The sequence below is a fragment of the Pongo abelii genome, chromosome 1 (assembly GCF_028885655.2).
Source record: "Pongo abelii isolate AG06213 chromosome 1, NHGRI_mPonAbe1-v2.0_pri, whole genome shotgun sequence".
Taxonomy (NCBI): domain Eukaryota; kingdom Metazoa; phylum Chordata; class Mammalia; order Primates; family Hominidae; genus Pongo; species Pongo abelii.
The window spans coordinates 211,007,042-211,024,778 of record NC_071985.2 but is presented as its reverse complement, the minus strand read 5'-3'; the positions used below and the strand labels follow the sequence as shown (position 1 = coordinate 211,024,778).

At 53.0% G+C, this 17,737-nt stretch overlaps 1 protein-coding gene across 1 annotated transcript in view; it reads left to right on the top strand.

The window, feature by feature from the left end:
- The window catches only part of EPHA8 (EPH receptor A8), a 41,378-nt gene that overhangs the window by 4,334 nt on the left and 19,307 nt on the right, over window positions 1-17,737 (top strand). The window contains exons 2-3 of the mRNA XM_024231003.2: window positions 1,446-1,510; window positions 8,647-9,310. Of these exons, the coding sequence (XP_024086771.2) occupies window positions 1,446-1,510; window positions 8,647-9,310 (729 nt within the window). The remainder of the gene's footprint in view (window positions 1-1,445; window positions 1,511-8,646; window positions 9,311-17,737) is intronic.

The window sequence follows — 17,737 nt, the reverse complement described above, 5'->3', positions numbered from 1 at the left end:
CATGGCTGTTGGCTGGGAGAAGAGGTTCATGGAAGGCAGAGTGAAAGGGAAAGCTGTGGGACTCTGGAGCCAAAAGCCCTCTCATATAGCAATCACCAGTTAGATCAAAAGGAAGCAGAGAGGTGAAGGGACTTAACCAAGGACACACAGCAGTTAGAGACGGCCGAAACCGGAGCCCTGATTTCTAAACAGCATAATGCATCTGTATCACCTTAAGTGAGGGCGTGACCACAAGGGACATGGAGAGAGGCGGGGGGCGGGGGACTTAGAGAAGGGGAACTAGTGTTGGTAAGGACCAGCCCTGGCTCCAGGCTTCACGTACTTTCGTGACCCTCATCCCACCCTTAGGTACTATGAACCCATTTTACAGACGACAAAATTGAAAGTCACCTGCTAGTAAGTAGCTGCCTTGAGACATGGGCCCAGGAATGTCTGACCCCCAAGTTGGGCTCTTTTCCCTACCATGTTGAGCCTGCGGGGTCCCCTTTGCAGAGGGCCTGACTTAGAGTGACTTTGCCCTTTGGACCAGTGCTCCTTCCCTGCCGTGGAGACTACCCAGAGATTCTGCTTCTCGGGCCCGAGCATCCAGGGATGGTGGATGGCCTGCAGTTGCTACAGCAAGTGCTCTGAATGCCAGTCCCGCCAGCTACACCTGTGGGGCTCTTGGCACATTCCCGGACCTCCCTGAGGCTCGGTTCTTTTATCTGTAAAATGGAGGTAATAATGGCCGCCTCTCAGGTTGTTGTGCGGGGCGCAGATGAGGCATCTCAAGCTCTCCTTGCAGATATTGGCACCTAGTAGGTGCTCATTAAGAGGCAGCTCTTACCCCCCTAAGCCCCTCCACACCAGATGTGCACAGAGGACGTGCTAGATGCCAGGCACCGTGCTGGGGGAACAGGGTAATTATGAAGCTGGGGCCAGTCCTCAGATGGGAGGTATGACTTTGCAGCATGGACTTTGAATGCCATCATGGCTCTTACAGGAGACAAGGGTCAGGTCATCATCACAAAAGCCTTGTGGGACCGGAATCGTTATCACCCCATTTAACAGAGGAGGAAGCTGAGGCTCAGGGAGGTGAGGGGGCTTGCCCAGGGACGCACAGCTCCTAAGTGGCACAACTGGGATTCTGAGGCCTGCCAGCTTCGAGCCCACCTCTTACTATCCCACTGTGCCACCAGCCAAGGATGTCTGGCACTTGGAACAGCTTGTGTTCTGGGAGTTCAGAATATTACTTTTTGGCCAAGAGGGTGAGAGGAAGGCTTCAGGGAAGAGAAAGAACTTAAACTGGGTCTTCAAGGAGAGGGGAAGACAGAAAGGGCATTCAGGCAGAGGGACCCGTGTGGGCTGTGTGCTGGGGGCTGAGTGTGGACCAGTGTAGCTGGGTCAGGCTGCTCTTGAGGAGCTGGGGAGAAGTAACTGATGCCCTCTTGTCTCCTGTTTTACAGTGAATTTGCTGGACACATCGACCATCCATGGGGACTGGGGCTGGCTCACGTATCCGGCTCATGGGGTGAGTGATGGGCACTGGGGACAACGTCATCCCTCTGTGAGCAGAGAGAGGCTGCCACTCACAGAGTCTGCATGAGATAGATCAAAAGGAAGCAGAGGCCCAGAGAGGTCAAGGGACTTACCCAAGGGCACACAGCAGTTAGTGCTGCTGATCTCTTAACAGTTTGGTGCATACGGACCCTTGAGATTACAGAACCAACCCTGGCACCAGATCCCTGATTCTTCAAGTCTGAAGCCCTAGGTCCGGGGATCCCCATGGCTGCATCCTACAGATTCATGAGGTGCCAGGCCCGGACTAAAGAAGGCCAGCCAGGCCTTCCTGCCTTCTGGGTTGCTCCCTCCCTCCCAGCTGCCCTGGCCTCACCAGTCCTCCAACCTTTGGAGTCTCTGCTTGTCTCTCTCCCCAATGTGGCCAAGTTCCCAGGCCTGGCCACAGACTCTGGACTCAGCCTTCAGGTCGCTGTGGGTCACGTGCTCACAGGCCGTGCCCCCATCCTCCTGGGCAGTGGCTGCAGTGAGCAGGCTGCACTGCCCCATCCCTCTGCTTCTCTTCTCTGAATCCTGTGGGAGCAGAGCAGTAGAGTAGGAGTGAGCCCATGAGCCTGGTGAGATCCCGGCTCTGCCCTTGACAAGCAGATGGCCTTGGGTCACCATTTCACTTCTCTGAGTCTCAGTTTCCCCATCTATAGGAAGGGACAAGTCTGTGATGACCTCCTAGGTCTGCGCCAGGGTGAGAGCAGATGACACAGTCTTGGCACCAAGTCTGGCACAGGGTGAGCCCTCAATGAACGTAGGCTTTTATGATGATCATTAACATTGTTACTCACGTGTATTATCTCACACAGTTACTGTCACATGAACTTCCTCTCACCAGCATGCTCAGAAACACACACATGCACACACACATGCACGTGCGTACACACAAATGCACACACATGCACGCACGTACACACAAGCACACACGCACGCGCATACACACATGCGCGCACACACGCACGCGCGTACACACACATGCACACACGCACGCGCGTACACACAAGCACACACGCACGCGTGTACACACATGCGCGCACACACGCACGCGCGTACACACATGCACACGCATGCACGCGCAGACACACAAGCACACGCATGCGCGTACACACATGCACACACACACAAACGCGCGTACACACACATGCGCACACACACGCACGCATACACACACATGCGTGCACACACGCACGTGTGTACACACGTGCACACACATGCACGTGTGTACACACACATGCACGCACAACACGCACGCGCATACACACACATGCACACATCCCTGCCACAGGCGCAAGCACATCGTGCATACTTGAGTTCTTTCATGTCCACATTCAGCTTTTATGGCTCTGAGGACAGAGGGATAATAATAATAATGATAATGATGATAACGACACCAACAGTTGACATTTATGAAGAGCCTTTCTTGACTTTGGGTAGAGTTTTCATCTGGGCCTTTTGTGGGGGGCCTGTGGTTGGAAGTCTAGACACGGCCCCGCTCCTCTCTCTCTGGGGGTCTGGTCACCAGGCAGCAGTGAGCTGAGCCTGTTATCAGCCCTCATGCACCGGGCTCCCGGGAGCCGGGGGCAGGCCACATGGCCCTGGCTCTCCAGGTCCCCAAGCCTGGAGGAAGCCTTGGTCGCCTGACCCAGCACCACTGCCTGAGGACAGACGCCAGGTTCTTGAGGTGTCCCTTTACCTCCCGGCGCGTCAGTTCCCCCATCTGTAAAATTCCTTGGTGTGGCTGTCTTCCTCGCGTGAGCGTGGTGTGGAAGGGCTTTGGTGCAGTGAGCTGGCCCCCACCGTGGCAGGGTTCCACCCATGAGGAGGTGGGTCCTGGTCCCTCCCTCACTGCATGGCGATTGGCTGAGATGGCATTCCCCTGAGTCCCAGCAGCTAGGAGGGCACGCCTGGGTCCTGGCTGGCTCCGGGGTGTCTTTATCCCGCTCAGAGCACCGGACTTGGTGTTTAGGGTAGCGAGGAATTGTCAGGGTTTTCAGCAGGTGGGGAGCATGGCTGGCCTCGTGTTTTAGATGCTCACACTGGCAGTCTTAGGTGGGTTTTCGTGCAGGGCGCTATAAAGCATAGCTCAGCGTTCTGGCATTGCATTCGCGAGTTAGAACAAATCAGGCAACTTAGATTCGCTGAGCTCTGAGCAGGTCACAGGCATGATCTCATCACTCCCCACAACCAATCCTTGAGGTGGGTGCAACCACCGCACTTCACAGGTGAGGAAGCTGAGGCTCAGGGCAGTGAGGAGTAATTTGCCCATCATCAAGCAGGTTCCAGCTGATGGCAAGCTGGGACTCAAACTTGGGTCTCTGTGGGCCCAGAGCCTGCGGTGAGTCCCTTACGCCACCTTCAAACTGCAGGCAGTGAGGCCCACTCTGTGACCGTTTCATGAGATGGGGAGGCAAGCCTGCACTCTCTGCTGAGGCAGGGACCACCTGCCATCTTCGGGGGGCCTGGAGACTGGGGTTTCTCGGAGAGGAGGGAAGGCTGGAATGAGATGCCTGATTCGCAAACTCTAGAGCTTGAACCTGTGCCAGGCTAGCAGGTGAGGCATGCAGAGTCCCACATCCAGGAGGTCTGTGGAGGGGCCTGGGAATCTTCTGTTTAATTAGCTTTCCAGGGAGCCAGGCATGGTGGCTCACACCTGTAATCATAGCATTTTAGGAGGCTTGCTTGCGACCAGGAGTTCAAGACCAGCCTTGGCAACATAGTGAGACCCTTTCTCTACAAAAAAAAAAAAATTAAAATTAGCTGGGCGTGGTGGTGCACACTTGTGGTCCCAGCTACTCGGGAGGCTGAGGTAGGAGGATCGCTTGAGCCTGGGAGGTCAAGGCTGCAGTGAGCCAGTGTACTCCAGCCTGGGTGATAGAGAGAGATCTTGTCTCAAAAAATAAAAATTAAAAATAATAAACTTTCCAGGTGATTCTCCTGCCCAGCTGGGAGGGGGAACCTCTAGAGATGGTCCTTGAGGTTCTATCCACCCCTCTGACTCTGGAGTCCATTCAGTAGCTTGAGGACAAGGGTCACCCAGGGCAGTCTCCAGCCTCAGAAATGTTACCCGATTATCAGACAGGTGCAGAGCCTGAAGGGCCAGGGCACTGGGTCCTGATGAGCGGGGGCTCCGCCTCCTGTAGTCAGTGTCATTCAGGGAGATCACTTACTTCGCCTCCACCTCCTCATTTATAACGTGGGGACAATCTTAGAACTGCTCCGTGCAGTGCCATCGATGGGCTGATACATGAAAAGGCCATTTTACCAACGAGAAACTGAAAGCTCTCAGAGGCGAAGCAATTCTACCAAGACTAGGGGAGGTCTGGCCCAGACCCCCTGCTCTTCATCAGGCTGCGTCCTTCCCTCTGCTCCCGGGAACTTCCACACGCTGGGAAGTGCTCCGCCTGCTCTGGCTAATTAACATGGACTAACAAATGCTGCTTTAGGTAAGTGGGCAGGTTAGTTTCCATTGTCTCACTGGATTCTCACCACCCCCTGGAGTAGATGGAAGGAGCAGACATTCGCTACCCCATTTTACAGAAGAGAAGCCCAAGCCTCAGAGAAGGGATGTGCCTCACCAAGCGCTGCACAGCTGGTTCGCTGCATTCTGATATGGGAGGAGGACAGAGTTGGGGGAGCAGCGTGCCAGAGTCAGTTTTTGGGCTTGAGAAGCAGCGGAGATGAGAGTGGCACCCATCATGGGGTGGGGGTGCCCCAGGCAGAGAACAGGGCTGATTCTGCCCTTGCACCAGACCTCCAGGAGTCTGTGCCACTCTGGGCATCAGCAGCTCCCGGGGCTGGCAGGGCTAGGCCAGACCATTGGCCCCGGTGGGGCAGCTGGAGTAGACTCAGACTGAGCTGATTAATTTATCCAGGTCCCTGGTAGGAAACAGACAGGGAGCAGCTGGCTGGCTCTTTGGTGCTCCATTAATTGTGACAATGACTTTAACCCCAGATGTGATGCTGCGCTGCTTGGAGCCTCTGACAGCAAAGCGGGGTGTGGAGCAGGGGTCCTTCTTGGGTCGGGGAGACTCGGAAGCCTAAACTCTTTCAGGTGAGGCTGGCACTCCCTGGGGCCCCTTTGGAAGCAGGAAATCCTCCCATATGGTCCCTGGAGGCAGGCACGGTGGGCTGTGAAGATGCTGCCAGTTCAGTATCATATTAGGGCCATTTGTCAACGGCCTTCCTGTGCCAGACCTGAGCTAAGCACTTTGCAGAAATTTTTGCACTGCATCCTCTCAAACCTCGCTCAAGTGGGGCCTGTTTGAGTCCCATTTTACAGATGTGGGCACTGAGGATCAAGACGAGATTAGATGGAGGGGCTTGGGATGGGCAGAAAAAGACTTGAGATGCCCATGACCTTCTCTCTAGTGCTTGTGGAATAAGCCCAGAACTCCACAGGTTCTCAGAGCATCTGGTCATGAAGCCCCCTCCCCTTTTAAGCAATAGGATCTCTAGTTCAAGGACAATTGAAAAAGGTCAGGGTGTTGCATGTGTGGAGGAACCAGGACGGGCCCAGAGACCAACCCCTCCCTCTGCCCTCATCCTCCAGCTCCTCCTCGGAGCCCTCATGAGTCCCTGAAGTCAGCTCAACAAGGACTGCTCCTGGCCAGCCGGTGCTCAGCAGCCGAGGAAGCTAGGGCTCTCCCCTCCCCTGTCTTCTGCAGACCTCCACCCTTGCAAGAGGGTCCTGCTTCATTGCAGTGCCAGGTTGACAGGTAAACTACAGATGCCCACACCCAGGAGGGCTGGGGAGGGGCCTGGGAGTCTTGCCCACCTGGATTCCCTCAGCTCTTCACCTTGCTCTGCCTAGTCTGGTGGACCCAGGGCACTTGAGGACAGGGAGTGTTCTTGGCATCTTTCTTTTTTTGAGACGGAGTCTCGCTCTATTGCCCAGGCTGGAGTGCAGTGGCACAATCTCGGCTCACTGGAAACTCCGTCTCCCAGGTTCATGCCATTCTCCTGCCTCAGCCTCCTGAGTAGCTGGGACTACAGGCGCCCGCCACCATGCCCGGCTAATTTTTTGTATTTTTAGTAGAGACGGGGTTTCACTGTGTTAGCCAGGGTGGTGTCGATCTCCTGATCTCGTGATCTGCCCGCCTCAGCTTCCCAAAGTGCTGGGATTATAGGCGTGAGCCACCGCGCCCAGCCAGGCATCTTTCTTTCTTTCTTGTTTATTCTGGTGAAATACACATAATGTAAAGTTTACCGTCTTAACCCTTTTTAAGTGCACACCTCGGTTACATGTAGTGCATTCACATTGCTGTGTGGCCATAACCACCACCACTGCCAGAACTCCATTCATTCTGCAAAACGGAAACTCCACACCCTTAAACAGTAACTGCCCCCTCCCTGCCAGCCCCTGACAACCAGCATTCTACTTTCTGTCTCTCTAAATCTGACTACTCTAGGTAGTGCGTATACGTGGAATCCTAACAATATTTATTTTTTGTTTCTAGCTTATTTCGTTTGGCATGTCTTTAAGGTGTATCAGAATTTCCTTCCCTTTTAAGGCTAATACTCCATTGTAGGTGTATGCCACATTTTGCTTGTCTACTGGTTCATTGACGTACAGTTGGGTTCCTTCTACATTGTGGCTATTGTGAATAATGCTGCTATGAATAGGGGTGTACAAATATCTTTTTGAGACCCTGCTTTCAATTCTTTGGGATATATACCCAGAAATGGGATTGCTAGATCATATGGTAATTCTATTTTAAACACTTTGAGAAGCTGCCATACTGTTTTCCACAGCAGCTGCACTATTTTACAATTCCACGCGTAATGCACAGGGTTCTAATTTCTCCACATCCTTGCCAACACTTATTATTATCATTATTATTATTTTTTTTTGAGAGGGAGTCTCACTCTGTTGCCCAGGCTGGAGTACAGTAGTGCGATCTTGGCTCACTGCAACCCCTGCCTCCCAAGTTCAAGTGACGTTCTTGCTGCAGCCTCCTGAGTAGCTGGGATTATAGGCACGCACCACTGCATCTGGCTAATTTTTCTATTTTTAGTAGAGACAGGGTTTCGCCATGTTGGCCAGGCTGGTCTTGAACTCCTGACCTCAGGTGATCCACCTGCTTTGGCCTCCCAAAGTGCTGGGATTACAGGCATGAGCCACCGCACCTGGCCTTATTATTTTTTTTTTTACAACAGCCATCCTAATGGGTATGAAGTGATATCTCATTGTGGTTTTGATTTGTATTTCCCTAATGATTAGTGATGTTGAGCATCTTTTCATGTACCATTTGGCCATCTGAATATTTTCTTTAGAGAAATGTCTGTTCAAGTCCTTTGCCCATTTTCTAATCGGACTGTTTCTTTTCTGTTGTTGAGTTGTGGGAATTCTTTATGTATTCTGGATATTAATCCCTTATCAGCTACATGATTTGCACATAGCTTCCCCCATTTCATGGGTTACCTTTTCACTCTGTCGAGAGTGTCTGGTTTATTTCGGAATCACTGATGCCCAGCCAGCAGGCAGCACAGAAGCAATTAACACTCAACTTTCTCACATCCTGGGATTCCCTTGAGTGGGACCCAGGCCAGCCCAGGGGAAGAGCAAGAAGAGCAGGGTGGAGGGAGGCTGTGGATCAGGCAGTCACTCAACAAGCAGCAGTGCAGGAGAGGCTGCTGAAGGATTTGAAGTGGGAAAGGCATAGTCTGGTTCATATATTAGAAAGATTCCTCTGGCAGCTGATACAGAAACTGGACTTGCTGACTTCCCCAGGCAAGTCCTCCCACTCTAAGAAAGATAGGAGGAGCCATAGAGAAGTGAGGGCAGAGCTTTGGCATCAGACAGGCCTGATTCCCGTCCAGCCATCGCTCGATAACGACATGACCTCAGACGTGTGGCTCACAGGTCAGAGCCTCTACTTCCTCATCTCAAGAGTTAGTAAATAACACTTTCCCGGAAGATCGTGGCCCTCTGCGAGATCATGTCTACAGGGGGCCTGGCATCTAGTAGCTATGACAGTCCACCAGGAGGCCAACTCCTTGGTCTTTTTTTTGCCAGCATCCCCAGCACAGAACACAGGGTCATTGGCAAAAGAGGGTGAGGTGCTGGCTCTGCTGTAGTGGCTGTGTTCTCTCTGCCCACAGTGGGACTCCATCAGCGAGGTGGACGAGTCCTTCCAGCCCATCCACACATACCAGGTGTGCAATGTCATGAGCCCCAACCAGAACAACTGGCTGCGCACGAGCTGGGTCCCCCGCGACGGCGCCCGGCGCGTCTATGCTGAGATCAAGTTTACCCTGCGTGACTGCAACAGCATGCCCGGCGTGCTGGGCACCTGCAAGGAGACCTTCAACCTCTACTACCTGGAGTCGGACCGCGACCTGGGGGCCAGCACACAAGAAAGCCAGTTCCTCAAAATCGACACCATTGCGGCCGACGAGAGCTTCACAGGTGCCGACCTTGGTGTGCGGCGTCTCAAGCTCAACACGGAGGTGCGCGGTGTGGGTCCCCTCAGCAAGCGTGGCTTCTACCTGGCCTTCCAGGACATAGGTGCCTGCCTGGCCATCCTCTCTCTCCGCATCTACTATAAGAAGTGCCCCGCCATGGTGCGCAATCTGGCTGCCTTCTCAGAGGCAGTGACGGGGGCTGACTCGTCCTCACTGGTGGAGGTGAGGGGCCAGTGTGTGCGGCACTCAGAGGAGCGGGACACACCCAAGATGTACTGCAGCGCGGAGGGCGAGTGGCTCGTGCCCATCGGCAAATGCGTGTGCAGTGCTGGCTACGAGGAGCGGCGGGATGCCTGTGTGGGTGAGCGCACCATGGCCTGGGCATGGGTCAGCCGGCAGCGGCGCTTGGTCTGGGCACAGCTGCCAGGGTGTAAGGGGGGACGTCAGAGCCCACAGGCACCTGGGTGGCCCACACAGCCCCTGGGAAGATGGATAAACCTCCAGTGTTCCTACATCAGCAAATACGCCAGGCCACCTGTGTCCGTGTGTTGGGGAAGGACGTGGGAGCAAGATGGGGGAGGGGAGAGGGAGGGAAACAGACTTTAGCCGGGTGGTGCCTTCTGTGGGGGTACAGCTAAAGGCCTGTGCAATTGGGTATGCTATGGAATTCCTACCCGGATTAGGGAATGATACCGCGGGCTAACTCAGGTCAGACATAGTTCTAAGCACTTTGTGAGTATTAACTCATTGAATCCTGGCCACTACACTATGATGTAGGAACTACTATTATCCTGGTTTTATAGATGAGGAGACACAGTGAGGCAAAACAACTTGCCCAAGGTCATGCAGCTGGGGTTGGCAGAGCTGGGATTTCAACTCAGAAGTCTGGCTCCAGAGTTGGTGCTCGAAACCGCTGAACTTCTGACCTGTAGGGTAGAGGGAAGTGGGACCGGGGCCCTGGGTGAATGAGCACAGTGAGGGGTATGAAGCCCAGGGCACCCAGGGAGTACAGTCTGGGTTGGGCCTGTCCCTGGGGCCCTGAACAGGCTGCTTCTGTTCAGGGGGAACTTATCAGGGACCTGTGCGAGAAGACAGGCAAGGCCCTTGTGGAGGAGGACAGTGAGCAGAGAGCCCCTGGGCCACGACTCAGGGTGGCAGCTGTACCCATAGGTGTGCTGCTGGGTTCCTGTGTCGGAGCAGGAGCAGGGCATGCAGATGAGGGAGCCTAGGCCCAGGTGATGTGCATGAGTGTGTGTGTGCATGTGTGTGTGTGCATGTGTGCGTGAGTGTATGTATGCATGTGTGCATGTGTGTGTGCATGTGTACGTGAGTGTATGTGCATGTGTGTGTGCCTGTGTGCGTGAGTGTATGTGTGCATGTGTGTGTGCCTGTGTGTGTGAGTGTATGTGTGCATGTGAGTGTGTGCATGTGTGCGTGAGTGTATGTGTGCATGTGTGCATATGTATGTGAATGTATGCGTGTGTGCCTGTGTGCGTGAGTGTATGTGTGCATGTGTGCGTGTGCGCATGTGTGCATGAGTGTATGTGTGGATGAGTGTATGTGTGCATGTGTGTGTGCCTGTGTGCATGTGTATGTGAGCATGTGTGCATACGTATGTGTGCATGAGTGTATGTGTGCATGTGTGCGTGTGTGTGAATATGCGTGTGTGTGTGCCTGTGTGTATGTGTGCGTATGTGTGTGCATGTGTGCGTGAGTATATGTGTGCATGTGTGTGTGCAGGTGTGCGAGTGTATGTATGCATGTGTGTGTGCATGTGTGCGTGAATATGCATGTGTGTGCATGTGTGCGTGAATGTGCATGGGTGTGCATGTGGGCGTGTCTGCACACATTTGTGCATTAGTGTATTATGCATGTGTGCGTGTGTATGTGTGCATGTTTGTTTACGTGTGTGCATGTGTGCGTGTGTGCATGAGTGTGTGCATGTGTATGCGTGTGTGCATGTGCGTGAGTGTAGTGTGCTTGTGTGTGCATGTGTGTGAGTGGATGCATGTGTATGTGTGCGTGTGTGTGCATGTGCGTGAGTTTACCAGTGTGTGCATGAGTGTATGTGTGCAAGTGCGTGAGTGTATGTATGCCTGTGTGCATCTGTGTGTGTGCGCATGTGTGTGCATGAGTATGTGTGCGTGTGTGTGCACGTGTGCATGAGTGTATGTATACCTGTGTGCATGTGTGTGTGCATGTGTGTATGTATGCCTGTGTGTGCACGTGTGCATGTGTGTGCATGTGGCGTGTGTGTGTATGCATGCATGCGTGAGTGTACGTGTGTGCATGTGTGGGTGTGTACATGTGTGCGTGTGTGTGTGTGCATGTGTGCGTGAGTTATGTGTGCATGTGTGCATGTGTGCGTGACTATGTGTGCATGTGTGTGCATGTGGCGTGTGTATGCATGTGTATGCATGTGTGCGTGAGTGTATGCATATGTGTGTATGTGTGCATGTGTATGTGTGAATGTGTGCATGCATGTGCCTGTGTGCGTGAATGTGTGCATGTGTGTGTTCCTGTGTGCATGAATGTGTGAATGTGTGTTCCTGTGTGCGTGAGTGCATATGTGTGTGCACGTGTGCGTGAGTGCATGTGTGTGTGTGCATGTGTGCGTGAGTGCATCTGTGTGTGCATGTGTGCATGAGTGTATGCATATGTGTGCATGTGTGCATATGGCATATGTATGTATGTGTATGCATGATGCGTGAGTGTATGCATGTGTGCATGTATGCGTGAGTGCGAGTGTGTGCTTGCCTGTGCATGTGTGCGTGAATGTATGTGTACGTGTGTGCATGTGTGTGAGTGTACGTATGCATGTGTGCATGAGTGTGTGTATGTGTACGTGTGTGTGCGTGTGTGCGTGAATGTGTGCATGTGTGCGTGAGTCTATGCCTGTGTGCATGAGTGTAAGCGTGTGTGTGCGTGTGTGTGTGCATATGTGTGTGTATGTATGCATGTGTGCATGAGTGTATGTGTGCATGTGTGCATGTGTATGTGTGCATGTGTGTATGTGTGTGCATGTGCGTGTGTGCACGTGTGTGCGTGTGTATGTATGCATGTGTCCGTGTGTGTACGTGCGTGTGCATGTGCGTGAGTGTATGCATGTGTGTATGTGTGCATGTGTATGTATGCATGTGTGCACCTGTGCGTGTATGTGTGTGTACGTGTACATGTGTATATGTGTGTGTGCATGTTTAAGAGTATGTACGCATGTGTGCATGTATGCATGTGTACTTGTGTGCATATGTGTGAGTGTATGTGTGTGCATGAGTATATGTGTACATGTGCATGCATGTGTGTATATATGCACGCATGCACGCATGTGTCCATGTGTGCATGAGTGTATGTATGCATGTGTGTGCATGAGTGTATGTGTGCACTGTGTGCATGTGTGCGTGAGTGTATGTATGCATGTGTGCGTGAGTGTATGTATGCGTGTGTGTGCATGAGTGTATGTGTGCACTGTGTGCATGTGTGCGTGAGTGTATGTATGTGTGTGTGCATGAGTGTATGTGTGCATGTGTGCATGATTGTGTGCATGTGTGCGTGCATGTATACATGAGTGTAAATGCATGGTGTGCGCGTGTATGTGTGCATGTGGAGGAGTCTGTGCAGCCAGGTACCCCAAGAGTGGGGAACACTAAGCAAGCTTGTGTGGACAAACAGCAGGTGTCCAGCTGTTCCTGGTCTTGGCCTGGCTTCTCTCTGTCGTTTTCTTTGGTCTCACGAGTGGCTGGGCACATGATGGCTCAGCCCCCCGGGCTCAGTGAAGCCTGGCTGTTGAGATCACTGGATCCCCTGGACAGAGGAGGTGAAAGGGAGGAGGTTGTTCCTATGCAGGGATCAGAGAGACAAGAGCCTGTCCCCAGATACCCTTAGTGAAAACTGGAACGGGGCCCTTGTCAGCTGCTGGGAATATGCTCCTAGCCTTTTGCTGCTACTACACAGGCCCTGGGGCCACAGTGAGAAGGACTTTTAGTCCTCATCACCCATCCCTCTGCCCCCAGCAGGCAGGCAGGAAAGGCCCCTGAGCGCTAATAGGACTGGGCATGACATAGGCTGACAGCCTCAGGTGATAACAGGTGGGGCCGGAGTCCAGCTGGCTCCACTTAGGAGCCGTCTTGCCCAGAGATCTCTGGGGCCAGGATCTTCCCTGCAGCCACCAGGCCCTTTGAAGCCCTTCCCAGAGACTCTCTGGTTTTCTCTTTTTTTTTTTTTTTTTTTTTTTTTTTGAGACGGAATTTTCACTTTTGTTGCCCAGGCTGGAGTGCAATGGGGTGATCTCAGCTCTCTGCAACCTCCACCTCCTGGGTTCAAGCGGTTCTCCTGCCTCAGCCTCCCGAGTAGCTAGGATTACAGGCGCCTGCCACCACGCCCAGCTAATTTTTGTATTGTTATTAGAGACGAGATTTCACCATGTTGGCCAGGCTGGTCTCAAACTCCTGAACTCAAGTGATCCACCTGCCTCGGCCTCCCAAAGTGCTGGGATTACAGGCTTGAGCTACCACGTCCAACCTGCTCTCTGGTTTTCTTAAGAAATCTTGTTTCACATCCCCAGTTTCTATGAGTCTTCTCCTGTCCTGAGCTCTAAACCCCAAAGCACCTTCTGTGGCATTTGCCCATTTCTGGATTTGTTCTGCCCTCTGTAGCCTCGTTTGCCAGGCTCCCCAGGCCACAAGCCTCTATGGTTACTATCACAAACAGCCCTGTATGTCTCAGTTTTGCACCGGGGAAGAAAAACAACCAACACCCCTATTGCCTTCACAGCTTGTAGCGGGGCCCATCACATACCAGCTCATTTGTTCATTGCAGCAAGGCAGGTATCACAGTTCCATTTTACAGATGGGGAAGCTGAGGTGTAAGAGGTAGTGTTATCTGCTTAGGCCTTACAGCTAGTGAGAGCTGGAGGCTGAAGACAGATCTGTATTGCTCTGAGGCAGGTACAGGCTTTTTAGCGTCCCTGGCCTGCCCCGGGCTGCTTTGTCCGCCAGAGCTGCTCCAAACCTCCCCTCATTCAGGTGGGGCTAATGAAGGACCTTAGTGATGATTTTTCGTCTTTGATGTTGTAATAGTTATCCATTCTGCTGAGCATCTACTGTGTCCCGGCATTGGGGATACAGGTACAGGGAGTCCCTGCCTCTGGGGACTTAGCAGTTTCTTATCCTTACAACAGTCCTTTAAGATAAGTATTATAGTCCCATTTTACTGATAAGAAAAACTGAGGTCCCTCAACTTAAGTAGCAGAGTAGTGATCTGATCCCAGGTTGCCTGACTCCAGCACCTTCAATTGCTTCCTCTGTGCACAAAGCCCTCTGCAAAGCCCCACTTCCCTCCTCCCTGGGGTAGCATTCGGATGGATGGTTAGCAACTGGTACAGCATAAGTCATAACAATCTGGCTGGTTGGCCGGTGCATATGCACTCAGGGTCGGCCACCGTCCCCAAGTCTGGATTTAGCCAGCGAGTACAAATACGCCAATCATTTGTCCCGGGTGAACTGAGCCACATTTGTCTGTAGGAAGGAGACCTGCCCTCCTGTCTTTGGGGTCAAGACCTCGCTTGGAGGTCTCAGGTAACGCTGCAGTCTCCCCGTGTGGCAGAAGAGGGAAGCAGAGCCCAGAGAGGGGATGTGTCTTGCCCAATGTTCACAGCGCATCAGGGGCGGGGCTCTGAGTGGAAACCCCAGGGCCTGAGTGGCAGGACCTCACGGGGGCTGGGAGAGGCCAAGGCCACTCCTATTCCCTGGCACTGCTGCCACATTAATAGCAAATAAAAAGAAATGCTGAAGTGGGGTTAGGGAATTGCAGCATATTTTGAATTTTACATTTAAATCATAATACAACGTAATTATGCCAGTTGCAAGATAATTACAAGTTTTATAAAAAATATTAATTCATAGTGCACTGCAGGCAGTGAGATTTGGGAATGGAAAGCCCGTTTTAAGTCGCACAAGGAAAGACATTTCTCAGCCCCGTTGGTGGCTTCTGTGGCTGTGTAACCTCATTTGGGAAGGTCAGCACGGGTCCCAAACTAAGGCCCTTCACAAATGGGAGCCAGGTCCAAGAGCTTTCTACCTTTCTACCTCCAGGTCCCCCTTTCTACCCCTGGAGAAGCCCTTGACCTCTTTAGAGCTGCCTGGCTCCTTGGTGGATGGCCTGGGGCAAAGGAAGGGCTGGGAACAGAGTGGGGTACCTTTCCTGCAATACTTGAGATGTCTTCTGCAATCTGGGGCTGCCCCTGCCCGGCCTGAGGGAGTCTTCAGGAGACCTGCTGAGGTCCATGGGGCCCCTGCCTGGTTCGAGGACATCCTGATCCCTTTTGGGCAATTCTCTCAGCAAACAGTTAAGGAGAGGAAGGGCGTGGAGTCAGGGGGTCTCAGCTTGCCCAGTCCTGAGCTTTTGTCCTTCTAGTGACAGGAGCAGGGGTTGACAGCCTGAGACCCACAGCAGGGGCCAGGCCCCCTTCGACAGCTGCCCTCCCTGTCTCGGGTTTTGCCCTCAGAGGCACCCTCAGAAGGTGGCCAGGCAGTACTTGATTTTGCAGAAGACAGTATAGCCTGGGATAAGGGACCCGCCAGGTCACATGGCTCTTTAGAGGCCTTGCTTAGATTGCACTCAGACCTCAGAGACCCATGGAAAAATGTCAGAGCCATGTGGGGCTCGTCCAGTTTACCACTGGGGAATTGGAGGCCCAGAGAAGTGAAGTGACTAGCCCAAGGGCACACAGCGAGGGGTGGTTGATAGAATCTCACATTTCCCAACTCCTTGCCCAGAGGAAGCTCCCCACACTCCACAACTCCGGATCCAGTGACCTCCCCACACCAGGCTGCACTCCCCAGCACCCCCCACACCCTGGTTCACCCCAGAAAGGGGAAGGGCCTCTCAGCGCATCACCCAGCGGAGCAGCGGCTCAGAGCCTGAAGTCCTGGTTGCTGTCCTTCCTGTCACCTGGACGCAGAATATAAATCACCCTTCGCAGCCCTAATCATCTTTCTATAAATATCAGAGAGTCTCATTTCGGAGGGGGAGCAGGAACAGCGAGCTCTTTTGCCTTCCTGACTGTGTTTAAAATCTGATTTAGAATTAATTTCCTTTGGTTGTCCACCAGCGGACACCTTATTTGTCAAATCTCCGGCTCTTTGCGGGGGAGAGCAGAGAGGTGGCCAGGGCCACAGGCAGCTGCTGGCCTGACAGGAGGCCTGGGCAAGGTGCCCTCGGCAGGGGCAGGAGCCCCTCCTGGCTCGAGGCCCAACACCCAGGCACGTGCAGGCTCCGGAAGCACCCTGGGTCGACAGGCAGGGCCGGGCCCCAGCCCAGAGCCGCTCCATCTGTCTCAGCCATTAATTCCCGGCCCAGCCTCCAGGTCTCTGGGCTCCCTGAGGCCTGGTGATTAGTATTCTTATTAAAGATTATTTTATTTTCATTGCGTGGATTAATCTGGCCTTGACACATTATAGCCATATGGGTATTAGCCGAGCTTGTGAGAACTGCCGACAGGTGAGCCACAGCGGCGCAGCCATCTCTTAGCTCTGGGACGGTGCTGGGAGGACGGGGGAAGGCCATAGCTCCAGAGGCTCCCCGCCCTGGCTGCACATTCTGGCTCTGCTGGGAACCTGGGGCAAGGCACTCAGGCTCCCTGAGCCTCTGTTTCCTCTTCTGTCGTACAATTGTAAGAATTCCAGCTACATCAAATTGTTATAACAACAAGTGCCAGGCACTGCCCTGGCATGAATTTACGTGTCTTCACTCATGTCATCTTTGCCATCTCCCTCTAAGGCGGGTAGAATTATGATCTCCACCTTAGAGACGAGGAAACTGACTTCCAGCAACTTGCCTAATGTCACCGAGCTCAGATAAAGGGGGTTAGACGAGGACAGGAACCCAGGTGCTATGCCCGGGCTTCTGCTCGGGCCTGACAAGGACCAGGTGGGCCCTGGAAAGGGTCAGAGACTTGCAGGGCCAGCCGTGGTGCTGGCTTCCCTCAGGCCCCACATCACGCCATGAGGCTTTGCCTGTCCATCTCCCAATGCCCTGGAAGCTCCCTAAGAGCAGGCCCAGCTCTTACTTCTCTTGGGTCCATAGTAGAAGCTCAGTAAATGTTGGGGAAAGGAATAAACGAGGGAGGGAAGAAGCAAACGGTCTCTGAGATGCTAATCGTTGTGGACTGGATCATTACAGTGAGGATTACTGTCATTCAGCTCAATAACAGGTTCAACAAATATTTGCTGACAAAATGCAAAGCCCTCTTCTGATGATGCCACCCCCAGCAGCCCCCGGGGTTCAGAAGGAGCCTGTGCCCAAGGCTGTGCCCCAGGACTGAGCCTCCCGGGGGGACTTCTGGGAAGAGGAGGCGAGATCACAGTGTGTCAATCAAGACTCCCCACGACTCCAAGCTCCTAGACCTGAGCTCAGCCCCTAGGCAGACCAGAGCCCTCATGGGATCCTCTGGAGGAGAGGGAAAGATGTTGCAACACTGGGGCGTATTTTCCCTACCCTGCAACTTACAAGCTCTTTCTGGCTCTGCAGCTTTCTAGAGTATGAAGCAACTTCAGGGCGTTACCATTTCTCCTGACTCCAAGTTTTCTCTCAAGTTTGTAGAATTTTACAAATGAACCTGGTTTTAGCTTTTATAATAAAGAGATACAATCAACATCCAGAGAAGAAATACTCTGCAATGGCATGGTGTCTTTGTAATTGAAGCTTCTCTCAGGCACTGACTTTTCCAGAACAGGATTTAGGGGAGAGAGAACCACAGTGAGCTTCCCAGTGGTCCCTGTTGCAAAGGACT